This window comes from Lepisma saccharinum, chromosome 8 (genome assembly GCF_977018435.1).
Source record: "Lepisma saccharinum chromosome 8, izLepSacc3.1, whole genome shotgun sequence".
NCBI classification, from domain to species: domain Eukaryota; kingdom Metazoa; phylum Arthropoda; class Insecta; order Zygentoma; family Lepismatidae; genus Lepisma; species Lepisma saccharinum.
In genome coordinates, this window is record NC_139236.1 from 83008073 (window position 1) to 83035320 (window position 27248).

At 38.7% G+C, this 27248-nt stretch overlaps 1 protein-coding gene and 1 long non-coding RNA gene across 2 annotated transcripts in view; one reads left to right on the forward strand and one right to left on the reverse strand.

Annotated features, from left to right (window-relative positions):
* The first annotated feature begins 4038 nt into the window (after positions 1 to 4038).
* Positions 4039 to 27248, forward strand: part of LOC145991227 (uncharacterized) — a 140208-nt gene continuing 116998 nt past the window's right edge. Inside the window, exon 1 of the long non-coding RNA XR_014442025.1 lies at positions 4039 to 4136. This is a non-coding gene — a long non-coding RNA (uncharacterized LOC145991227). The remainder of the gene's footprint in view (positions 4137 to 27248) is intronic.
* LOC145991329 (otogelin-like) lies at positions 9209 to 26705 on the reverse strand. Its single transcript, XM_083127330.1, has 7 exons — positions 26645 to 26705; positions 19622 to 19675; positions 17880 to 17979; positions 14274 to 14318; positions 13906 to 13938; positions 12413 to 12592; positions 9209 to 9426 (listed from the first exon to the last, which is right to left on the reverse strand). The coding sequence occupies exons 1-7, from the start codon at positions 26687 to 26689 to the stop codon at positions 9209 to 9211; spliced, it is 675 nt and encodes a 224-aa protein (XP_082983456.1). The 5' UTR covers positions 26690 to 26705.

Below are 27248 nucleotides of genomic sequence, written 5' to 3' on the forward strand. Positions count from 1 at the left end.
AAAAGCATTTCTCATCATTATTTTTAATATTGACCACGGCTTTTATGTTTTTAATATTAGCAGGTAATGGCAGATATGTAGATCCTTGTAATGGGCTGAATTCAGAAATATTAACATATAACTTGTGCGAAGAGCCGCATAGGCTCCATCCAGACTCTTTTGCAGCAAATTCAGAGTGTTCAATATTCAATTGATCTATCAACCTGCTTATTATTCTGTCCGAATTTGCATTTGAATATACTGGTACAGTTTCTGTTATGTGGGGCTGTATAAATTTTGTGCCATTTGGTTTCTTATATTGTGCAAACAATTTGAGAGAAAGCTTATAAGAGCCATTTTGTGCATTTAGAATTGCCTGTACGTCAGGTTTTACACTGTTCAAAAAATTCTTAATATCACATCTTGGCTCTGATACAAACCGATAATCCCTAAGTTGAGCATTAAAACTGCTATGGATGGCTTCATAGCGTGGCTGCTTTGCAGGTCCAGCATTAACGGGTGCTTCATGCTTCCTTTTCAGACCAGATGTAGATGCTTGTGGGGGCAATGTTGATGACTGTGCAGAGCAAGTATTTTTATGTGTATATGTGAAGTATTGCATGTTATATTTTCTATTGCATTTGGGGCAAATTTTTGTGGGAGTTCTGTATTTGTCTGGGTTACAAATCTTTTGGTGTCTGGCCCAATTAGAGCTAAATATATTTTTATTGCACTGATTGCAATATTTTTGATTTGGCATTTTTGCCGTTGTTTATTATATACAATTTCCTGGGGTTCAATTCAAAACTTTATACTGGATCAGTTGGGTTCAGCACTGTATTTTGTGTGTGTGTGTGTATGTGTGTATGTGTGTATGTGTGTTAATATTTTTGGCTTTAGTATTTATATAAAATTTCCTGGGTTTTAAATCTAATCCCTATGCTTATCTTATGACAGGTTGTAGAGCCAATGGCCCACAAGTGGGAAAAAATCATTCACACTGACCTTCCGCAAATACCTGCACGAACATGCTTATCTTGAATAGCAATAACCTTGTTATGTATTAATTTTTGTATAACAAGCTGGGGCAAATATAAGCCTGACCCTAAATAAGAGTGGATTACAACAAACATCAGATTTTATATTGTTCAATATGAATATTTAAACCAAACAGGTCTGTAAGTATGAGGAGCACTGTTAACAACACATCTATTCTCCCCTGCCACTCTCACAACACTGGCTGATGCAATGCTCGGGAATTTCTGTAAGTAGTGGCGCTGGTATTGATTTTTGTTTTGCACGTTCTCCCCAGCGCCACTACTTACAGAAATTCCCGAGCATTGCATCACCCAGTGTTGTGAGAGTGGCAGGGGTCCAATTGAACTTAAATTGGAAGTAAATATGTGTGTATATGGGTGTGTATGTGTGTGTGTATTGGCTTAATTTCCGGTGTGGCCAATTTTGACAAGTTTATGGACAAAAATCCGGCTGATGCAACTTTTGTAAGTATGGACAAATAAATCGGAGGGGGCTCTTCCTTTCCGAGAGGGCATTTTTACAAAAATCTTGGATTAGAGGGGGTTCCACACTTGAGCAAAAAGCTCATGTGCTCATGTTGAGCTAGTTTTAAGTGTAAACAAATCTGCTTGGGAGGAGCTCTTCCTTTCTGAAAAATTCCCGAGGGCATTTTTACAAAATTCTTGGATTAGGCAGGGTTCCACACTTGAGCAAAAAGCTCATATGCTCATGTTGAGCTTGTTTTAAGTGTAAGCAAATCTGCTGGAGGGGGGCTCTTCCTTTCTACACTTGTAAGTGGTCCTTATCCTACCACAAATACAACTACTAAATGACATTTTGGTTTTAAAATTGTGAATATAAGCCTAAATTTGATTTAAAACTGCACTTATTGCACAAAATAAACTTATCTCTTCTAATAGCACATTTATGAGTTACCAGAGTATTAAGTTTATTCCTATGTAAAGGGATCCACTTTTGCTTGTCAAATATTTACAGCAGAATTAATCAATTTTCCGTGAATTGCATAACTCACAGGATACTTCCGACTTCAGAAAGTGTCGCATCGGTATATAAACGGTAAATTTCGTATTTAAGAGTATATATCGCATTTTTTCAGTTCATTTTGCATTATTTCGTGACAAAACAGGCTAGAAAAATGCATCTCACACCTTTCAGAAACCTGAAAAATGAACATTACAACATGTTATTTTATATTTCGTCTTTTCGTCAAAAACTAAATTTGCATACCTCTATTGATACTCCATCTTCCCTTAGCCTATTTTTCAAGTCATTCATTTTTCCGATTCTTGAATACTGCTCTCCAGTCTGGGCCATAGCTTCCAATACTAATCTTTCCAACGTGGATTCCGTCCTCAGCTTATTACCGCCATTGTTCGTCATAGAATTCCTTCTCTGCGGCTTCAGAAACCTGACATCCTGACTACTTTGAACATTCAGTTACTGCAGACCCGACGCGATCTGGCCGATTTGAATCTTTTCTATAAAATCATTGAGTGGAAAATTAAGATCAGAATTTCTACTTACAGAATTCAACTTCAGAGTTCCCTCTCGATCGACACGAAACACTGAATTGTTCCACAACTCCACCGCTAGGCTTTCCCTTAATCAGCGCTCCCTGTTTCATAGCTACCCCAAATCTATAATAAACTACCCGCAAACATCGACATTTTTGCCCCTGCAAGTATTTTCTGATCTCTAAGAATGAATATGTAAATCTTTTGTTTCCTTGTTTATGTCTTATGATTAGGGACATTGAATTTTCGCGATGCGCGAAATCGCAAAATGTGAAAAAAAAAGATGCAATTTTGAACATTCTGGACGAAACTTCACTCCCAATGATGAGATATGCATGAGTTTTATTCGCGAAGTAATGCGAAATGTGTGCTTTTTCGCGAAATATCCGTGAAATATCATCAAATTAAGTAGAAAACACGCAAAAACCGGCAATCGAGGTTGTGCGCTCAAACTGTCTATTTGTAACGAAACGTTTGCCTAAAGTTTCCTACCACTTGCAGCTGAAGAACGTTTTATCTTCGATCACATCAGGAAGACGCTTCAAATTGGGATTTCCCATGCACATAATCTCAGTTCGAAAACTTCGCTCCCTGTCAAGCTGCATTCCTTTCTTCCCCCGAATGTCTACTCAACTTCCGGTTTCATTGAACTTGCTAGCTATAGCAGCGATAAGATTATCCTGTTTTTTTTCCACCGCTGGTATATACCGCTGATCTAACATTTTATTTACCGCTCTCCTCAGTTTTTATTTACCATAAATTTGTCTCCCTACTTATCATGTTTATAATTACCTTCCTTGTTTTTACCTAAAACCATCTTGAATTATTATTTTTAATATATTACAGTTTTCAGTGTAAAATGGCCTTACAAGTGCTGTATCTGAAACTTGGAATAAATAAATAAATACATTTTAAAATCCAATCAGATATATGCATTTCACTACACGAAATGTAAAAAAAAAAAAAAAACAATGAGAAAGAGTTGTGGTGCATATGAACTCAAATTGTGGATCTAGCAGAAGTTTCCTCAGGGTAGTGATTTGTAATTTTTGTTATTTAGGGTGTTTTTTCTGCCACTTTTGGCTAATCGCGACGATGAGTATGAGTGATATGATAAAATTGATTAACAACAGAAAACACCCTTGCCCAGGCCGGGATTCGAACCTGGGATCCCAGTATTAGTAGTAAATTTGGAATAAAATGGGTTTACTAAATTTGGTTTATAATAGTTGCTATTCTATAATTATTATTTGTAATCAAGTTTCATGAACGGCCTTACCCCCTCACCTCCCCGTTAAAAAAATTATGATGATGCGCATGTCCGAGATTATGATGCCAGTGGTGACTGTGTATGAAACTGGTTAGATCATGTAGTATGTGGATACAGCACGGTAGCCGAACACACAGAAGGCAAATAGCGCGAGTCTCTTAATGACAGTCATAATGGAGTGTTGTGCTATAAAAGAGGCCTCTGGACATAAACAAGAGATGACTGTTCCTCAACAGCAATTCCTTCGGCGTCCTTGGAAACAAACTTGCTTCGATTTCTCAAGTCTTGAGGACATCTTGCAGGACATCGTGGCTTTAAACCTGTCTAAAACGGAAGTGAGTAATTCTTACGTAGCTAAATGTAGATTGTAACCGATACTTCAGTTTATATTACGTGGCGGGGAAATTTTAGACTGCCATAATTTTTAAAAAAAAAATGTGAGGTGGATTTGTGGCCCTGCTCCTACTTTCCACGCCCAATAAAATCATTGAATGTTTTACATATTTACGACTTTATATAAGCACTTAGTGTTAAAGATTTTGATTATTATTTGATTTGCTCTATTTTACTTCGCTTTTTGTGCCACTTTTGGCTAATTAGCGAAGATGGGGATGAGTGATGATATGATGAAATGGACACTTACAAATATCCATGCCCAGGCCAGGATTCGAACCCGGGACCCCTGGCGTCGTAGCACGATGTGTTAACCACTCCGCCACATGGGCCGGCGGCTTAGTGTTAAAGAATGCGTTTATTGTACGAGATATGCATTTATTTAGTAACGGTATCAAAATGACAGTAATCTCTATAACCCTCTGCCCACAAAGTGAGTGGTATCATTGTATGACGTCTTGCCTCATTTTGATTGGCTAGCATGCTCAGAGCCATGAGGAAGAATCAAGCCTGCTCAGTCGGAAGGCATCCGTTAAGGGGGAAAGAGTGGAGTAACTCTTACTGTACACGTGAATGGTGAGTGTGGCTATGCGATGGGGGATGTAAGTAGATTGGGGTTCCTTCTAATTCTTTAGTTAGATATTTATTTATTTGTTCAATATTAGGTTTGTTATTTTCAATTGATAATTAGATTATTATTAGTTTCAGTATCCAGGAACCTAATCTATAATTCTCGGTCGTATGGCCGCGGGCACTACTCACGTATTATCCCCAAATTATTAATTAATTAAGTTGTAGGATATAAATTTATTTGAATTTGATATAAAAAGAAAGGGAAATATTAACTAGGTGTCTATTAGAATTCTATTTTCTGGCATTGTTAAAAATAAAATTGAAAAGCTCTAAGTTCTGGTTTGAATTCATAAAGATAATTTCCTAAAAGAATGGACTGGGACAACAGCTTGCTTTTACTGTCCCTCTGTATGGTAGATCCTGCTTTATGCAGTTGAGGTTGAGCGTGTCGAATATAAGTAAATGGGCCTTTTTTTACAGCTTAGTTGCATCTCTTAGCTTAAATTGTAACATGACTGCAACATATTTATTATGTTATGCAGCAGTAACTTCAATTAATTCTTCTCTACACAAATCCAACTATATTAAAAACAAATATCCTCCCTTATGTAATCAAAAATAAGTTTTTGGCGCTAATCAAAGAGGGCACGCAGTTTGGCGCCCCTGGCATTCGTCCAGTTCTTCAGCAGCCCTTGCGTAGGAAGCATTTTTCTAAGATAAGTTGTCAAATGATTTTTCGAATGAATTTGTTGTGCTCATTCCGAATATTTTTTGTCCTCTCGTGGCGTCTTCCTTAACCACCCAAATGGCAACCTCCTGGTCAAGGCTCTGGGCTACATTTTGCACGCTAGCGATATTCTGCCGTCTGGAATGACAGCCAGTATACGCCGATGCGCCATTACATTATGACCACCCCGGCCCGGGAACATTTACCGCGCGTGGAGAGTAACACGTGACACGCTGGCAGCATACGATATTGGGAAGGTCTACAGCTCGAACATTGAAATCAGGTTTAAACAAATCCCGATGTCATGTAGGTAGTTAGCATACTAGTGCATGTCAAGCATGAATGGAGGTTTCCCCCAAGGGAGAAATCCGGCTTGACTGGATCTATTCTGAAGGCAAGACTACGCCTAGGCAAAAGACCAGACATGTTTACAGTACTCAAGAGTTCATCAACGCCTCATGAGTGGTCTGCGCCTTTGGGTGCCGGTTGACTCAGGTCGGGCACCACTCACCCCCGCGAGCTTCTTTGGGGAGCGGGGATTGTTCCTCCTTTTTTTCGCTTAGTAGTGTCTCCAGCGTCAGAATGGGAAAAGCGGCCGATCTTTCCCAGTTTGATGGGAGGTCAAATTGGTGATGGCACGGCACCTTGGTACACCCACCGGCGAATTGTCCACCACCATTTTCATTCGGTCTGTATTACACAGTGTGATGACAATGAATTGAAATAAAGACGTCAATTTGCAGAGAACAATGCCTGCTTCTAACCAAGATAGTTTCATTCCTTAAAACAACACAGGATGTTAGAATTAAAAAGTTATGAAAATAGCGGTCGTCAATTTGCTTACCATTATCTTTGCCGTTGACTGTATCTGCTCTCGTGCCGCTGTTGTGAGCACGTATTGAAAGTGGTGCAACGATGGGCAAACAACGACGACACGTCGCCCAGCCGTGTATCGACGGTGACTCATTGATGCCAGAGGAGGCTGTCGCGCATTGTTTGGAGCGACCGCACGGCCACAGTGCGAGAAATCGCCCACAGACACCACAGTGGTGGCCTCTATCTACCTTGAGTGGTGGCCAGGACAATGTTTCACAGCACATCGTTCATCGAACACTGCTGCGCATAGGACTGCGGACATAATGTAATGGCTCATCGGTGTAATCCTCTGTGGTGCTGTTTTCCGGACATTAAAACGGAAAAATATTTCAAGAGAAAAACAACAAAAGAGAGCAAGAATGGTAAATAAAAATTATACTTTTTATTACCTTCAGTATTTTATTATTTTTTATTAAGTATACACGAGATTACAATTTTAATATAACGAAAATGATATATGTGAAAACATCTTCATGTAGGTTGGAACAGTGTCACAACTTCGGACTGCTAAACATGGTTATACCTGCAACGATACACACACGATATTACCAATACGAGCACTGACTCCCAATTTTAAATTATTGTGTGTAACTTGCTTTGCAAGGGACTCTATCTACTTGATATTTACAGGTCGATAATGTTAATAGACGATTAATATGTACCAACAGCTTTGGGCCTCTCTGCAGAACTGATTAAGGAAGCCTTTTATAAATCGTGCTTCATAATGTTTCCCTCTAGTTTACAGTATGCAAGATTTTTACTCGCAAAGGAATCTAACGAGAATCCAACAACACCATTGTGTTGTGTTATGCAAGAAAAATCAAATTAATTAAATAATAATGGTTACATATTATCTACACTTTATGAATTGTGTAAAAATGTGTAGTACTTTTTTTTGTACTTGCTAAACATTAAAAACATGGGTCCCTTAGTCCACCACGGACTCTTATTTCCTTCAAAGGAGAGACTCTTGCATCACTACAGACAATGTTTGCCTACTGGTTACGTTAACAATTTTGCAAAATATTGTGTAAATTGTATTATATTATAGTTGAAATAGCTTATTTTGACACCTGACAAACAAATAGGAATCCCTTGATTGATCAATGACTTCTTGGATTACAGAGTCATCATTAATATTTCATATTAAGTTTCATAGAAAGAAATTGTTTTAAGAGGGCGCAATAATTTCACGGGGCACTTTAAAAAAAAAATCAAATAGATCCTTTGGCTCCCAGGGCCGACTCCCGCCGCCCCATAGCTTTGGCTCTGAACTTGGACTATGAGAATCAGCAGACATCGCGAGCGAAGCGAGAAAGAAAATTTTGCGAATTTTATTTTTATTTGTATAAAATTTGAAATCGATAGGGGGCAATTGCCCCTCTGTGCCCCTTGCAAGTGCCCTTGACCGTCTGAAAGAAAAATGCAAGGAACACGTAAAAACTAATTCCATCATGGGTATCCAATTGTCCTGCTATTCTTAGATTCTCCTAGTCTTGTTTTTTTACTTTAATGTTTGCTTCCCCTAGAATGGACTTCCGTCCAAGGTAGGGGGTGGGGTACAATGCCCCCTGTGGTTGCGGCACTGCTTATGAGAGTATCTTCATCAATTTCACGTCATCACTCATTGTTGCGATTAGCTAGAAGTGGTAGAAAAGCAACGCTAAGTAACAAAAATCAAATATCCACTCCCTCTCTCTACCACATGAATCACTATTACCAAAAGGTAGACTTGGGAAACAAAACTTTAAGCAGTTCCAAGTTCATAGCAAGACATCCAAGAAAAACATCCGAACACATTAGGCACCTTTAATACAAGAATACTCAAAATGCCACAACTGTTCTAGATACTGAAAATTTCGAAATCATTTACCGAAGTCTGAATCTGGAAGGGAATCCCCCCCCCCCAATCCTGATACGACATTATACGAAATCCCATACACCCTAATAAATCACAAAATCAATAAGTGTCTTTGTTATGTTGCTAGAGTAACAAACGATATAATTGTAAAGATTAGTGAGAACTCCAGATAGGAATGTGTTCTGTATTTTCACAGGGGGGCAAAGCAGGCTCTAGGGGGGGGCAGTTGCTCCTCCTGCCCCCCTCTAGATACGGGCCTGTCCACACTGGTAAGACTTATTGGTTTTTTGGCTAGGGCAATAGCAACAATCAGTCTTCATTCTCTTGGCGAAAAAAACTTAATACACCGTCCACGTGTAGTATTCAAGCATCTGTGCCCCACCTATTTCTCAGATAATAGAGATAGTGACTTAAATGTAGCAGAAAGTATCACAGAATTCCGAAAGGTGCGATGTAGTTGGTTTGCACGGTGGTATTCAACTCGCAGATCTGCTGTTGTTTCCATCCCCAATACCGGCAAAATGAAATTGTTGTAGACAATGGAAGAGATCCTGTCTCGAAAACTAGTGTTTGAATACATAGTAGGGACGCCAGATATCCCGGTTTCGAATCCCGGCCTTGGCATGGGTGTAATTTGTGAGAGTCCCTTCATCAATTTCATCATGTCATCCTTCATCCTAATCTACGCGATTAGCCAAAAGTGTAGAAAAGCGAAGTAAAATAAGCCAAATCAATCATTCAATAAATCAATATTTAATAGGCAAAAAATGGACAGTACTTAGTGACCAATTAAGATTTCATACTAATAACAGTAGATATGCAATAATAATGTACATGGGGGTAAAGCGGCCGGAGCATGGTGCTGATCACGCCTCCAAAATGGGCTACCTTGAGAATGTGTGGGGCCCTACTCTCACATCTTTTACAATGTGTGTTTATGGCACGGTGCAATATGCACGGATAACTTTACCTTACCTTTAATTGAGTTCATTTGGAAGTGGAGAATCATGTACCTTTCCACATACTTCTTTCGGCACACATGGTCCACCAGGGAACATGCGTATCAGACCCTTTTCGCAAACGCAGCCACTTATACAGAACTTCGAGCACATTGAGGTGAACTTGGTTGAGAACACGCATGTTTCAGGTTTGCAACTGCTTCCACAATTCTTAAATATTTCCCCTTCCGGACATGCTGTAAAAATTTAGCAAATACAAACTATATTATTGTTAACCGTAACTGATAAAATAATTGATACATTTTAGATTAGATTGAGTTGAAAGTCTTCTGAGTTTTCTACATATTTTTATTGCCTATTTTTCTTTTGAATTACCGCCTCAAGCTGTTTCTCGATAACCTTTTTCTATAGAAGAACTATGCAAAGAGATTAGTGAATAAGTCAGAAGGAATGTATAACATATTTCGCTTTGTGGCTTCAGTGGGATAGACATATGAGGAATACTGGTAATATAATATTAATATTAATAATTAATACATATGTGTAGTTGCATTGTTGTTTGAAAGTGTTAATTGAGACCACTGGCGTACGCAGAATTTTTTTCTGAACTTGTGAACTTCGATGGTGCATAGGTGCGTTCGGCAACGCAGGAACAATTTTTCCATATATATATAATGATTATATGATATGGTCATGTATACCTACGATATTATAAGCAATAATTTGAAAATTAAAACTATTTGATTAATGGATAACATTCAATATTATTTTTGAATTGCAAGAGATTCTTTCAAGTAGCATTAAATGGTTAGTTCTTTGTTTCTGTTTTTGTCCCTGGAATTTATACAACCCATATATCCACATCCCGTGAAATATGATAATTAGTAACTAAACTGTTCATAAATTAACGATTACACGTCATCCAGACTTAAAAGCTGAAGCAGTTTGAACAGAAAACATGCTATTATAAACAATCTTGAAAAACGCACCCCTTAAACGTAGGCAATCAAGGTATATATCGTCATTAATGCGCATTTAGAAAGCTTTCGTAGGCCTTATTTGAAAGTTTTCTTTTCCTTTGACCAATAACAGAGATAAATCTTCAAACAGGGCCAATAAGAGTTCATTTACACTGCTTGTGTCAAACGATATACTAATACACCGGTCGCCATTTTGAAAACGTCCGCCATTGCTGAACAACAGGGTATTTTAAATGCCTCTAATCTTTAAAATGATATAAGACGGATATTAAACCACATTTGAAGTTTCATTCTTTTATCACTATAATGCACGATTTTACACATATCCGCCGTACTATATACCATCAAAATATTAGCAGTTACAGTAGCAAATATTCATATAATTAAAACAATTTCATTGCATTTGCATTGTTAATATCTACATACCTAGATTCTCTTGAGACTTGCCACGTATCTTATTTCCTTGGCTTTTGACTCCAACGGGACGTGTCAAATAAGTAACTCGAGCTAGATAAATGTAAAAGTATCATCGTGTTACTTTCACGTATTTTTCATGTAATTGGTTGATCTCTCAAAATAATACGGGGCGTTTCAGTTGGAATTCAAGCTTTTTAAATTGGCTAGTACTTTTTTGACCGGAGGGGGTTTTCGGTAAATAGAAGCGGGTGTGTTTCTGCGGGTGAACAAATTCTGATTATTGAGAATCACATGGTTTACATCTTTATATCTAGACTATCACGAACATCACTGCATTCGCATCAGCAAGCCCCTTGTGTAGCATTAATAGAATTGACAAACCAATCGGTGCCCCGCACCTCCACCACGTAGCGTTTCAACATGAACACGGGGATCTTAAATAAGGGTGTAACTTGCCTCCCGATTAACCCTATTGATGGTAGAGACAGCCCTGAAAGGGCCAGGTACAATTATCTAAATTAACATTAAAATAAACTCATGATTCGGTTTAGACTGAAGTGAGTAATGCGAATGGCAGATAAGGGTGAAGGATAGCTTACCCTGATCGGTTTAGAAAATAGACCAATAGCTCCTGCTTTTCCGATGATTCCAAGTAAAAAGACCTCGTGTCGCTCTCATGCGCACCTATTTAAACCCTCGCTTGGCCTCTCGTCACCTCTAGCCAAAGGCCAGTGTTCTTACCATTTCCTGTAAAAGGCTTATCCTACACTTTTCTGAGCAGGAGCTGGCAAGGTCTGCCAAGGTCTGCCAGGGTCAATATTTCTTACACCGAGCGAATATGCTACGATTTGAAAGTGTTGACTGAAAATGAAAAGAAGTTCTTTAACTACCGCTTTGTGTAAATTTCTGCATCCGAAACATTGGTGCACCGGCGCTATCTACGAACAAACTTAATTTCATGTGGCGCGCAATTATATGGAAATAGCACTACGAATACAAATGATACAGCAAATTAAAAAGTGGAATTTCACACAGAAACACCCTATATTTGCAGCTGTGTTTTACGTATTACAAATATCCAGGTCTCGCTATGGGGAATCGAGAGCAGTGAAGCCTTACCAGATATCTGGGGGTGCAAAACTGAAAGTGATCATTATATTTGCTCATGCCCACTATAAACGTTTGATCTTACAATATTTACACAGGATTTTATTATTGTGAGTGGAAATACGTTCCAAAATATGAATATCAATCGCCTCCAGTGATTTTTTCACAATATGCGTCATTTTGCTCTTTTTATTGACAGTTTGTATTTGATAAATTCGGGTTCAATTTTATAACTATTTCGGCTTATGTAGATACATTGAATGATTTTATAATTGTGCTACGATAGGCAGTGGGAAGGTGGCATGAAATTAGTAAACACACCCTATGTTTAGAGAGGATAAATATTAAAAACTGATGCTCTATCTGCTGTAATCGAAGACATACTTTGTTTGTTTGTTTTCCCCACCGTTACTCATTGAAAATAAAATAAATATTTCTCGTGGGAAGTGTTTGATTTGTTCAGCTGCCATAATTTTATTTATTGAAGATGAAAGTATCGACATCTGTAAGAGAGGATTTCGTTGTTTGTAACTAACTGACTTTTCAGTTGACGATGATTGTTCATTAACACTCGACTAACGTCAACATAACTTCTTGAACATGAATGCGACATCTAGTTTTAGGATCCTCACTACATGTGTATAAACGTGAATATTAATGTTTTCTAAATATTTGATCGAAAGAAAATATCTAGAGTATAAAAATAATTCTGTATTACCCATGGAACAATCTTGTCTAGAAACGCAGGGGCCATCTTGGCTCTTTCGCACAAATCCAGGCTTGCAGTGACACCCTGTAGAACACGATATGGAACACTCCCCTTCATCGCCTATCCACGTATTCTCGCATGTTAAATCGCAGGTCACGCAAGTCGCAAATTCTTCATTATCCGCACATTCTGTAAAATATAATACAAAATATTACTTATGGAGTAAGCTTACTAATTCTAATGGCACTACCACCAATTGCTGGATGAGGATCTATTCATATTTTTAATGAATTCTTACTGTGATTTGTGTGACAAATATCTGCGCAAGTACTGACTCGAGAGGGTTCAACCGTTGGACACGAGAGAGGAGATGTGAGTGCATGGAGGGGAAAACGAAGCTGCAACTACCAGACCATTGCACTGTTTTGCTCAGCCCACTCGCTGTCTCCCGTTTTGCGCGGCTTTGCTCCACAGATTCTAGAGACATTGTGTATGTATACTCACACGAACACTTTGTTACATCCCAGAAGTGTTCGTGACTGTACATGTATCGCAGCGAGCCGAAATTAATTGATCGTTGCCTGAGATACGAAGTATCAATGTTTATAATAGTACAATCCTCGCCTCTTTGTGGTCTGTCGTATTGGAGCTGATGTTGTCGAACATACGTTTGGTGTAAACATGGGTACTCGCTGTGCTGTTGAACATCTCCTTGGAAAAAGAAGCAAATAATATTATTTTCCTCTGGCTCCCTACGTTTCCCCTCCCCTCTACTGTTGTATGGTATAACTCCTGGTCAGTGGCGGCGATTGGGTTCCAAAACTGGAGGTGGGGCAAGGACTGTTAATCCGCCACTGCTCCTGATTTGAACGCCAGTTTGGTATCTTCGACATAGCTCGAGAGGAAGCCGACAGGATACAAACGTAACTGGTTTTGAGCCAGCACCTGTTGTCACTTTTACCTGCAATGTTTATAGACATCCAACACGGTTTGTGATGACGTTACACTCCCAAGGTCTCCACATTGTATTAAAAATAATGCACAACACAATAACACTACCTATCAAAGATAACCGCATCCTCACGTTATGAAATCTCTTATCAAACTGAATTTGCAACATCTAATTTACTCCACGTGGACTTGACAAGTACTGTCGATTCCTAAAACGGTCTCTATTGGTAGGAAAGGTTTGAGGGGAGGATATACTGGGCTCCATGTGGACTTGACATATGGTTGTCAGAGGAAAACTGATCTTTCGGAACTTTCTTTGAAGTAAAATGACGTTCGAATCAAGACTTGAACTTTAACGAAGTGTTCAAATTCCCATCTCCAATGAAACAGCGAGGTCTAGCTGGCAGAAGAACACTGCTTCATAGAGTGTGACGCTGACCACGCTACACATGGAGAATGGCTGTAAACAGCTCTACATCTGTTCCTCTCCCTGAGAACACATAATTATTCTAAATACATTTCCACACATTAATCTGCCTCATTATACAAACCTGTTAATGATATTGGTCCATCGTTTAAGTCATCTGCAAAGAAGAAAGCGATAAAACACAGTTAAATGTTTATATCTCTTTGAACAAATATAAAAATAATAAACTATTATGTATACCATACGAGTAGTATTGCATCCATTATATTAATGAATAGGTCTCCTACGTTGGCAGTTGGGATGTTAGTTAGCTACACTAGCATGAATAAAAAAAGGAGTCTGTAGTATTTTGTGAGAATTAAAAGATATAGGAATTTTGTTTGAAATTCTCTTTTAAGTAGTCAAGCACCATTTATGCTGTACTTTATATATTTTTGACACTACTGTATGATTTACTTTGAAAAATAATGCAAAATTAGAGTAAATATATACCTTTCTGTATGGTTGCAGATTTTTTCGTCTGTTGATCACCTGTAACTAAGAATAAATAAGTTTAAATATTGCTTGAGATCAAAATTATATTCTAAGACAAGACATTTCTTTTGAATGGAAGCCAATGCGTGATTTATACTTGTTTCTGGCAGTATGTCATCCATTGTAAAAGTGAAATAAATATACTGCTTTGCAAGAAATTGTAAAACAAATTTTGAGTGAAAATTCACACGCATTTTTTTAAAAATTAGCCCTGTTACTATATTAGATTTCTAAGGTTCAGTTATAATTATTGTTCAGTTCCTTCAAATGATCAAAGAGGACAGGCTAGTGTGTATTAGGTTAGACCACTATGTATACATATATCTTGTAACATGATTTTGATTATCCTTAACACAAATTCACTTTCTTATTAATTGCCTTTGCTGTGAATTACAGCAGAGTGTTTTGGTTATTGTCATGCTCTGACCCACAGAACAATTGTCATCATAATTCAGTGATAACAGCGCTTGAAGTAGAAAATGTTACCTGGGGGCATGTTTGGTCGAGCCCTGAGATTAGCGGTGGGGCGGGGGTCCTGGGGGTAACAATGAGACAGGTGAGGGGCACTTTGTGAAAATTTTGCTAGATGGGGGATGTGTGCACACATGTGTTAACACAATTAAACATTGTTTTCATATTAAATACACTAAAGTTGCTGACCAAGGCAGTTTATTAAAAATTAAAAGCACTTGACACGCATCGTTTCTACCCTGCATGAGGGTCTTCCTCAGACTAACTAAACTAAAATGCTTTTTTTTAGTTCTTCGTCTGAGAAAGACCCTTATATGGGGTAGAAACGTTACGTGTAAAGTGCTTTTAATTTTTAATAAACTGCCTTGGTCAGCAACTTTAGTGCATTTAACACAGATATATGTTTTTACTCGTAATATCTAAATCATTAATATTTCATAAATTTTGGTTAGCTATACATTAACCGTCGCTACTTTAAAACGACCATGATTTTTTAAGGTACTTGAATTGCAGCAGAAATTCACATCTCAAACTCCTAACACTGTATTTAATACACTTGAGCCGAAATTAATAATGCGTTCATAGGAACTGCTATACAGAAAATTTTCATCAGAAATACTCGTAAATGCAATTGAAACGATACTTAATTCGCTCTGTATCTTCGTGTAGTCTAAAAAATACTTTTTTATTAAAAACTAATTTTATTGCTCCTTAGATAATGTGGCATATTAAGGTCCATTAGAAATAATAATTGCTGCACACGTGTTGAATTCTCTGATCACAGCCACAACCCATAACACAATTGTCGAAGGTAATTACAGGTGACGACTAAGTATTGTTAAGAAACATTTCGTGAGTCGCAAAATCTTCATGTGAGATAATTTAGCATGAAGCACGGTGTCAGAACAATGAGAAGTTTTCAATTTCTGTGAATTATGTGCCTTTATTGGTGTGGGTTTTGTCTTCAAATGACCTGAGCAATGAGAACAGAATTACAATGTATTTTTTGTGTTGCATCTGTTTTAATTTTAGAGTTGTCAGCGTGCGCTTTGCTGCAAGGCATCTTCACTTGCTTTGGTAGAAGAGGAATTGGTGTAGAAAATGGCGCTGCTTTCGGGATTCTGGTACATTTTTCAAAGGAAAGTATACTCTATTGGTAAGATTCTCATGATAGAATCGCCCCTGAGACGTGTGATAGATATAAGTTTGTCCTCACTCAGCCTAAACACACTTTCACCAATATGGCGTGTTGACCAGGCCTGGCTTATAATATATTAAATCAATAATAACCTAATTAATGTCCGCCCATAATCCCTAGTTCTTGGTATTACACTTTGTATCAGATGATTCTTAACATCCACTATCCACTATCCATGGGGATTATATTGATTATACAAACTATTACTGCATGGTATATGTGTCCGTCCTTTTTAATTATATAGTTACAAACACCGTACAGTTTTAGTAGAACTCTTATTTTAAATAGTAGAACCATAATAAACTTTACATAAATATCATAAATAATAGGAATATCCTGAATATGTACCGGAAGCGACTACTGCACACATATTGCCTCGTGTATAAAATTATTAAATCTGGAAAGCCGCCATATCTGGCAGACATGTTGATCCCTCGCACCACTGTGCACAGCCACCATACAAGAAACAATTTCAAATGTAACCTTCCACTCTGCAACACACAGGCATATCAGTCGTCGTTTTCATATTTAGCTTCAAAAATATGGAATGGCCTACTAAAAGCATGTTGAGTATATGTAAAATAGAATCTTTCCGAAATGAAGTAAAGGAATTTCTATTAGCAGAGCAGAAATTGTGTTCAAATACTACTATGATGTGACTTGTATGATGTTATGTATTTTGTCTAATCTTCTTTTTCATTTTGATTTTCATTTTATTTCTATGTTGTCGTCTTTTCACCACCTTTTGTATATTTTATTCATGTAACATTTATCACAATAATTTGGTAAGTAGTAGCATTATGTAGCTAAATGGTACATTTTATTATGTACTGTTATTGATATTGTAAGTATATACAAGAAATTTAAATTTAAATGTAATCCATGACACGGGCTAGGTGGCAAAGCAGCCTCGGACTGAACCTCGCCAACACAAATAAAGAATTTGAATTTAAAATATTTTATGAATAAAATATTATGTATGTGCGTGCGTGATAGAAATCGTTGACTTTGTCTAGCCACTGTGACCTGACCTTACCCACACTTTAACTCCCCTCTCAAGGCTCGGTGCACTCGGTACTCAGCTTTGATTTGTCTAGGAGTACCTTTCGTTGTACGGAAATGCACTTGGATTGCAACAAGTCAACATAATTATATAGTTAATATTTTAACTACAAGAATACCAAGCCTGGTTTCGAAACTTTTAATTTATAACAGCCAAAACGACCGCTTTTTCTTCAATGTCCGAGATACTTATGATGTGTTGCTATGCAGAGAGAATATATGAACCTAAAAATATATGACAAATTGATTTACTCTAATGAATATTAGTGCGGTCCTAGCCACACACATTCATACGTACATATTTTTGTACATTCAATTACCTAATTAATTACCAGGGGGGTCCCGGGTTCGAATCCCGGTCTGGGCAAGGATGATTGTGAGTGTCCATTCATCAATTTCATCATATCGTCACTCATCTCCTTCTTCGGAAATTTGCCAAAAGTGGCACAAAAAGCGAAGTAAACTAGAGCAAATGAATCAATCAATCAACCTAAGTAATTAGCATATTAATAAAATATTACAATAAAATAAACTGTTGCCCTGACACAGAGACAACACCGAAGTTCACGGTTTCGAATCCGAGCCTGGACACAAGCGTTCTTTGTTGGTGTCCCATTTTCAATTTAATCTAACGTCGCGTTTAGCCAAGAGGGGCAGAAAAGCGATGGTAAATAAGATAAATCGATATCAAACCAATAAATGAAAGGATACCCGTCCGGGTTTGACAAAAGTCTACAGAAAAACGCCTTCATTGTGTGTACATTTACCCAATTACAACAAATGTAACAATGTGGTTTTAACTAACAAATAGTTAAATAAACTTGTTCCCAAACCTCCAGATGGCTTAGGGCGAAAATCCTCCATTTCCTTTTGATAAATGTTCTTTTCTTTCCCCGCCGAGTCGTTCTCATCACTTTCGAGTGAAAGGAAAATCTGAAAGTATATTTTGTGTCAAATTAAAACCAATATTTTACGGTAAAAAAGGGTGTCTCAAAAATACGGGCTTTTTTTAAAAATTGTTAGTTTGTAACACTGCGACACATGTGGCGCCGCATAACGTAACCATGGAGAAGTGGGACGGTGCGCAGCGTGCATACGCTGTGAAAGCGTATTATAAGAATAACGACAGTGTGGAACCATGGTGTCGAGGCTGCACGTTGCGATTTTCGGCGTCATTATCAGCTTCCGCGACATGCAGTTCGAACTTGGGTTAAAAAATTCGAAGAAACAGGTTCGACCTTGAAGCTGAAACATACAGGTCGACCTCGCAGTGCTGGAACACAGGATACCTTAAAGGCTGTCAAGGCTGCCGTCGGGAGAAGTCCAAGACGCTCTGTTCGACGCCAAGCGTCATCTCTGCAGCTGCATAGGTCAAGTGTGCACCGCATAATGAAGTTTGACCTTAAGTTCCGTCCATACAAACTTCAGATCGCCCAGCAATTAAAACCAAACGACCACAAGCAACGCAGGGATTTCTGGCCATCAGTGCTGGCAAAATTTGACATTCACGAACAGTTCATTGACAAAGTGTGGATGTCAGACGAGGCCCATTTTCACCTCAGCGGCTTTGTCAATAAGCAAAATTTCAGGATTGGGCCCATCAAAACCCGCAGTTAGTGCATGAAGTGCCGTTACACAGCCAGAAAGTGACTGTATGGTGTGGAGTGTCATCATCTGGCATCATAGGCCCTTAATTGTTTTGAAGATGGTGAAGGTAACCCAGTAACCGTCAATTCTGAACGTTATGTTGCTATGGTGAACAACTTCCTTGCTCAAGAACTAAATCGCTTTCCACACATTCGTGACAACGCCTGGTTTCAACAGGACGGGGCAACATCACACACAACTCGGCAGTCATTTGCAGCATTGAGACAGTTGTTTGGCAATAGACTGATTTCTCGATTTCTTGACATCCCATTGCCCCCCAGATCTCTCAGTCTGCGATTTCTTTTTGTGGGGTTACCTCAAGACAAATATGTTCGAACATCGACCTGCATCAGTTGAGGAACTGAAGACACGAATCATCGAGGAAATCAACCAGATTGTTGGGGACATGTTACGTCGAGCCATGCAGGATGTTCCTAGGCGGCTTCAGGAATGTTTACGCAAAAACGGTAGCCATCTTACTGACGTCATCTTCAAGACATGAGGCCATCTTGTGACTGTGAGTGAATTAATTTAGTAATGGCATACCCACTATTCATAACCATGAATACATTTAGTTCGAAGTTCATCTTCTTCTTTTATTTACTATTTCAGAAAAGCCTGTATTTTTGAGACAACCTTTATAATACTATGCTTTCACTTTTTTTAACAAACGAGGGAATTAAAAAGATCCAAAGGCTTTATTTACTTTAAGAACAACTTTTGAAGTTCAGTAAGTAAAATATTAATCAATAGAGAGTAAGATGCATTATTTAACACAAACAGAGTTTTCATTTAAATCAGTGTAATATTGTGAAGATAGCTGATTTATAATATTACAAATAAAACATCCGTTATCCACAAGAATTATATTAATTATACAAACCCTTCTCGCCTGCCTTGCTTTTCCTAAGGACTTGCAAATATTTACCTCTAACTTTAAACCTTTGAAAGTCTTGTCCATAGTTACAGCAGAATTAACAATCTGAAAAAAAATCACGTTCTATAAATTATTACATGTTTTAATTTCATGGTTTATGATCGAAAAATGATTTTATACCTTTGTAAATAATCTTAGATGACTGAAACTACAGCAACTATAAGCTAAGCAGTACGTTAAAATATTATTCTAAATAATTTAGTAATGCATGTGCACTGTTTCATGTAACTTGCATATAAGTGCCTATTATTATTATTATCACCCAAGTAATTTTTAAAAAGGAAATGCATGCACTTTTTGCACATATTTATGTTCCACAACCACTTCTCTGGCAAGCTTAAAGATTTGTCATTTTATAAAGCTTGAACAACTGAATTGAAATGTTGGTTTCATATTGTTCTTGAATTGTTGTTAAACTAGGGTTTCGTAGACCACCAGGGATTCACCCTTCCTGCCCAGTGGTCCGCTAACTCGTGATGAAATGTTACGAGTTTTTCGAGCAAATTGAATGGCGAACAAAAGCAATACACCATTTTAACACACTAGTTGCCACATGTTCTGGTTTGTGTTCAACCTATGTTGAACGAGCGAATGAAATCTCACCCTTTAGTGTGCCAAGTGAATAGAATTAGCGCGATTATTACATAAAACAACACGGTTTGAAGACAACGAAGTACCACTACTTGTAGCCACTACGGAGCGGTTCATGCACACATACAATGACTCACGTTCTCATACGTCATATATGACAACACTTCACACAGCAGCATAAATAATGAACAACTGGCAATTATTAAATGAATCAATTAAAATACTAAATGTTTTCCGTGACAACATTCTTATCCTTTCTATTAGCCGCCCCCCGTGGCGGAGTGGTTAGCACATCGTGCTACGACGTCAGGGGTCCCGGGTTCGAATCCTGGCCTGGGCATGGATGTTTGTGAGTGTCCATTAATCAATTTCATCATATCATCTCTCATCCCTATCTTCGCAAATTAGCCAAAAGTGGCACAAGAAGCGAAGTAAAATAAAGCGAATCATACTATCCTTTCTATTAATATTAGATATTGTTTATAATACGAAACTGTCATGTGTGTGACGCTGATTATGCAAATAGACTTGTCTGGTTTATAAGACCTTTGAAATTATTGATATGTCGGTAAAAACAGATTGTGTTTTGTCTTGTATAAATGGAGTTCGTTATAGTTTGTCGAATGGTAATTTGATGTCAATTAAATAATGTTGGATTATGCGTGCATATCATTTATAATCTATTCGACACCTTGAGTGCGATCTGCGTGTGTTCCAATACACAACAGAAACCTCCTAATAGTTCATAGAATCCACATTTTCAATGTGGCTATACATTCTCTCTTTACAGCTGAATGAAGGAATGCATGTAATCTAAAGCAAAAATAAACGTGATCCGCAGCGTATGTCAATTACATTTAACTCCTCTGGAAGGCCGACTAAAAACTATGTGAACCTTACAGGGGCGTTGCAACCAGAGGAGTAGGGGTTTGCTCTAGCCCGATCTCAGATAGTTTTTTTTTTCTCCTGATCACTTAAACCCTGTAAGAAAATTTTTCAAAATAATTTGTAAGTTAGTATAACTTGGACGTAAAGTCATTAAAGATAGGAACATCTGGAAAGACAGAGAAAGAGATACAGAAAGCACAGAAAGGGCTAGTGAGAGAGAGAGAGAAATAAACAGGAAGAATGAATGAACGGGCGAGAAAGCCGACAGATAAGCAAAGAGAGAAATGAAGTGAATAGGAGATACACAGAGGAAAAATGAAAAAGTAGGAGATGAAAAGAGAGAGACATAAACAGAGGAAGAGAGATTGAAGCCGATAGTTAAGCAAAAGGAGGGAAAGAGAATGTGTGTGAGAGAGAGAAATGAAGTTAATGGGAGATACGCATAGGAAGAAAGGAAGAAAAGTAGGAGATGAAGAAAGAAGGGGAGAGATTGAGAGAATGGAAGATAGGAAAATGGAATGAGAAGTAATAAGAGAGAGAGAGAAGGAAAGAGATCATGAGGATAAATGGATAGAAAGGAAAAGTGTAAAAGGTAATGAATAGAGAGAGATAGAGAGAGGAGTGAAACAAACGAGACAGCTCAAAGGACAGAGGAAGAAACAAAGAGAAAAAGAGTGAAAAAGGGATAAAGAAGAACAGAAAGTGGAAGAAATTTTTTGAAAACAGAATAGAGGAGAGATACAATCGTGGCACTCTCCCAGAAACAAAACCAACTTGAAAATCTTTCTTCACTTTGGATTAACCTGCCAAAAAGTCCCAGTCCGGCTCAGAGATGAAGAGAGACATCCTGTAGGAAAACTATAGTGGAACCACAAGCATAAAAACCTGCGCAGATCCGCGACTCCTGTGCACCGTACTCCCGCGAGGAAGGAAGGGGGAGAGTGGACCATGCTTCCGTATTGAATTGCTGGGTGATGTAACCTATTCATCATTCATCCTCGATGATGAGAGCATTCGTCATTAACATGACGAGTTTACGCTTGGCAGTGCGAAAGGTACAAATAAGATTTAGGAACTTAACAACTAGAAAAGACAATGGTCACTCGTTGGGTTTTATGAACCTTTGAACCTGAATCATGGCTGGGTTTAGGATAGTTACCTGTCTATCTTATAACGGTCAAATATTGAGTGACAAGTAATTAATCTAATTGCCCGTTAGTAGGAATTAATTGCAATTGGTAATATTAATATCCGTCGCGAATACAGGTGTCTAGCGAACTGTCTTAGCCAGCACTAGCTTGCTCAACCACCGTTTTTGCCCGAATTCAGATTTACATGCATTCTTATGGGAATATCAAGAAAAATGCAACTTCTAAACCAATGGACCGAATTGGATGAGATTTCAACCAGCGGAAGAACACATCATCAAAGTACTGATTCCAAGATTTGAGCCTAAGCAGAACAGAAATACGGGAGTTATGATTTATTAAAGATTCATCGCTGAATTGAAAGGGAGAAGCTACCCTACCGAGTTGCCCTTGCTTTTCGTGACTGAATACAAAAGAGGAAGAGTTAGCCTAATCTCTGCGCGAGGGGCTGCTGCCAGGGGTTAAGGACCTGAGTGAGCATTGGCCAGGATAGGAGGACAACGGTCAAAGCACCAGAAACAATAAACAAGCACCTGATCATAGAGGGTACAGCGTCACTACGTTCAAATCTGGAATAAAAGGGATGATTTGGAACAGTTTTGCACAGTTTTACCTACAATCGCCACCAGAGTGTGAGCTACGCGCGACCGAGCTGCGAGTTGCAAGCAGACTCGAGGTCTGGATTTGTTTTCCTCGAGTGAGTGTTTCAGAGCCATGGAGTAGAGCAGAATAGAACCAGGGGATCCTCCTCCCCTCGCCGTCAACGCATCCGTGCACATACGTGTGGTTATGTGAGAATAACGCCAGACACGTCCACCTGTGTCAATCGTCCGAAACAACGTCCAAAGTAGTGAAAGTTAATAATATTTGATATCCATGTGAAACCGCGAATGGCTCATCGCGTATCTTCGTCTCATCACCCAAGTAACGTATCTGTACTTACGAGTGACCGCGAAGAACTAACCAATTATTGCGCAAGTTGTCGTATGGAGTCGACAGTGGGCGTGTACCGTCCTGGACGTCCCTGCGAAGTGAACGAGTGAAGCCAGGATCCGAGGATGCCAGATGGAGCTGCCGACTGATCCACTTTCGCCAACCAGGATAACCGCGAGGTGCAACAATGGAGCGTGGAGGCCTTCCAAAACTATAGGACCACTTTCACCCAACCCAGGTCAGAGGGAATGCAACTAAGGTAAGATCCAACCATGTGCGTGTGTGAGAAAGATGACGACTATCTACCGCGAATCTGCGTAAATCAAATCATTGCATTACTTAAATCAGTGCTATGGCAACCCTAGACATCTGTTTTCCGGCGGAGTAATCAAATGTTAAAGATGAAAGTTTATGTTAACAGCAAACAATAGTTCATTGAATATAATTATACCTTCAGAAAAGATAGAAGGGGTTCGCACAAGGAACAATTATTCACTTTATACTTAAAATCCTAAACGATAAATTGTAAAAGGCAATGTAGCCAAGACTTAGCAAGAGTATGGTCAAAGTAGTAATTAATCTAACTTTTGTAATTGTCATATTGTCGCCATATGCCATGGAATGAGAGTATGAATGTGAGATCGAGTGAAAGAGGGCAAGATGTAATGTGTATTTATCTGTGCTTTAATATATATGTATATTCAGAAACACCGTAGTATTATGTAACGTCATTTCAGGTATTTAAAATCAAATCCTCCTAGGTTTATTCTCGGTAACTCCGACTGTTAGGCACTTATCCTGACCGTATTATAATTAATGTAATGTTTAATTCGCCCAGCAGGTGAGGCGAGAGATTCTTCGTTGTTGCGTTGCTAAGCTCAGTTCAGTTGAGTCAATTGAGTTAATTAGTTATTATTAAATTAGCAGCCCGTGACAATCTGACGAATGAAGATAATTTTGATGAATAAAAATAAACTACATTCGGGACGCGCTAGCAAGCGGCGTGGAACCACCCACTCTGGTAGCGACGGGCTGTTGCCGGATTGACCTACTGCAGGATTTTCGCGAGCCCACAGAAACACGTGTAGGATTAAACATCTGGTTAAACAGTCAACAACGGGACACTTCCATTGTTCTCATCGAACTTATTTGGGCACAGGTCAAAGGGCTGGTAGCACAGAGGAACATTTTGCCACCTTTTACACTGTCTAAAATTTTGCAATTGACAGAACAGACTATCGGGGATGTGACAGCAGATAGGTGGCGTTCGGCTATAGAACACACAAGAAAGATTATTTCCGAAGCATGGAAAAATGAGGGAGTTGAAGAGCAGGAAATGGAGGATTTTGTAATTTCACTTGGACACTGAAGACAGCAGTGACAGTAGTAGTTCAGATGAAGATGTTCCTTTACCAACCAACAATGAAGATGATCTTGGGATAGCGCCACTGCAATGGTAGCCGGTAAGCAAAAACAACTGATTCTTTAACTACTACTTCTGTTCTTTCATTCATTTTTTATGTTTTTACATACAGGTACCTCAAAGCATTAATAACACATGTACCAAATGTATCATTAATGTTAAGGAAATCGAGCATTTGCCAAGCGTTTCGTTGTAATTTATTGAACTCTGTATTGCCAGAGCCTGTATTCTCATATAGCTTCCCAAATTATCTCACTTCACACACCCACATGTGCCTCTCCGATTGCACAGTGGTAGGGTAAGTGTTGTCGCCTTGTAATCAAGTAGTCCTGGGTTTGATACCCTGTCGAGGCACATAGTGGTTCGGATCCCACTTCCAACTGTAGGTCCATTCCAGATTAGCCGTAGTGTGCATAAAGTGGACTTTAAAACACCAACTTAATCAATCAATTCACACACATTTGATTTGTTCTTGATAAATTCTTCTCCGTAATACAGTAACTCAGTTCTGTAAAATTCTGTTTTAGAGGTGAATTTTTGTAGGTTCCTCAAAATATAACTTAAAAGCGTGTTAACGAAACGAAGTTGTACGTAATTTGTTTATACGTAATTTGCCCTAATTTTCAAGGAATACATTTCATTTGTACGTTCTGAAGCTTCAACAATCACGGCGTGATAAAGAAGGCAAAGAGAGGCGGCATGAAATCAAAGGAGAACGATTTGCCACAATGTTATTCATAACACAGGACGCATTTTCTTTTGTTGGTAATTGTGATACGATACAACGTAAGTAAAAAGATGCCGGTAGCTGATGCTTGCAATGTACCATAATAAAAACACAACAAAGGAAACTTCAGATTCAAACTTCTAGATTCGTTAAATTATCACTTTACGACGGAAAAAACATATATTAGCATACTGATACGTACTTGCTTAATTTCGCGTGACGTATTTTTCCCGAGCTTACCAACAGCTGACTATCCTGTCCGTGTGTTCGTGCGAACGTGGCAACGTAGAAATCCCCCAGCCACATGGCAGCCAACGAGGAGACAGAATTTGGTCACGTTCTACCGTTCTGATTGCACGCCGCTTCTTATCGCGTCCGTACTGTAAGTCCTCTGTTGGCTTCGTTACAGGTTGACCAGCGCGTCGTCTCACTTTTGCTCCACTGCTATCCTAAGCTCTTCTCCCTCCTCAATTCCAATCCAAAGTCAGTCCCCTCTTAGCTTGTCTCACCTCTATATTCCCTAGGCCATGGAGCTCTTCCTCCATGCCGAATCGTGAAACATGTGTAGGATTAAACATCTGGTTAAACAGTCAACAACGGGACACTTCCATTGTTCTCATTCTCAGCAAAAACAACTGATTCTTTAACTACTACTTCTGTTCTTTCATTCATTTTTTATGTTTTTACATACAGGTACCTCAAAGCATTAATAACACATGTACCAAATGTATCATTAATGTTAAAGAAATCGAGCAATTGCCAAGCGTTTCGTTGTAATTTATTGAACTCTGTATTGCCAGAGCCTGTATTATCCTGTATCTTCCCAAATTATCTCACTTCACACACCCACATGTGCCTCCCCGATGGTACAGTGGTAGGGCAAGCTTCGTCGCCTTGTAATCAAATAGTGCTGGGTTCGATACCCTGTCGAGGCACATAGTGGTTCGGATCCCACTTCCAACTGTAGGTCCATTCCAGATTAGCCGTAGTGTGCATAAAGTGGACTTGAAAACACCAACTCAATCAGGAGGTTTGCATAGCGCAACACTGTGCATTATTTACATGTCTCAGAGGTTGAGACAACTGAGATAAACAAGTGAATGCCCTGGTCATCATGAAGCATTCAGAGAGGCTTTTAAAATAAAATATAATCTTATGGATTGATACGCTTCCTTATGGCCCGAGCTGAAAGGAAGAAGGAAAAGCTGCGCGGGGACTTTTCGTCCAAGGTTTTTTTTTTCCTTGTGGTCGCTCTATATGGTCATATACCAACACACACGAACAAGTACTTACGTGCAACATACCTCACATACGAATAGCATTAGTGTGGAAACCGCCGGTTTCACCATCTTCACTCAGGAAAGCAAAATCAGCAATATTTTATGCTACGAAAACATTGTTTAAATAGCGTTCTTGCGTGAAGCGTATTATTTAAAACTCTTGAATTCTTCTACGACGTGTTTTATTGCGGTCGGTCATAGCAGCAGCAGAATATCGGATTTCTTTTATTTGTTTGTCGAGTTTAATTTTTCTTCCAACTACTTTAGTCTCTTTACTTTAAACTTTGTTTTTGTAAACAAACATAACGATAAGGTAAGTTCTTTTTATTTTATGTTAGCTGTTTTTCAGGGGCGATGCCAAGGGTTGGCCATAGTGGGCCGTGGCCCAATCTATCAAAATGCAATAGGCATATTTCGTAATCAACATTGATTTTGATTTGCTTTATTTTACTTCGCTTTTTGTGCCACTTTTGGCTAATTTGCGAAGATGTGGATGAGTGATGATATGATAAAATTGATGGACACTCACAAATATCCATGCCCAGGCCAGGATTCGAACCCGGGACCCCTAGAGTTCGTAGCGCGATGTGCTAACCACTCCACCACAGGGGCCGGCTCGTAATCAACA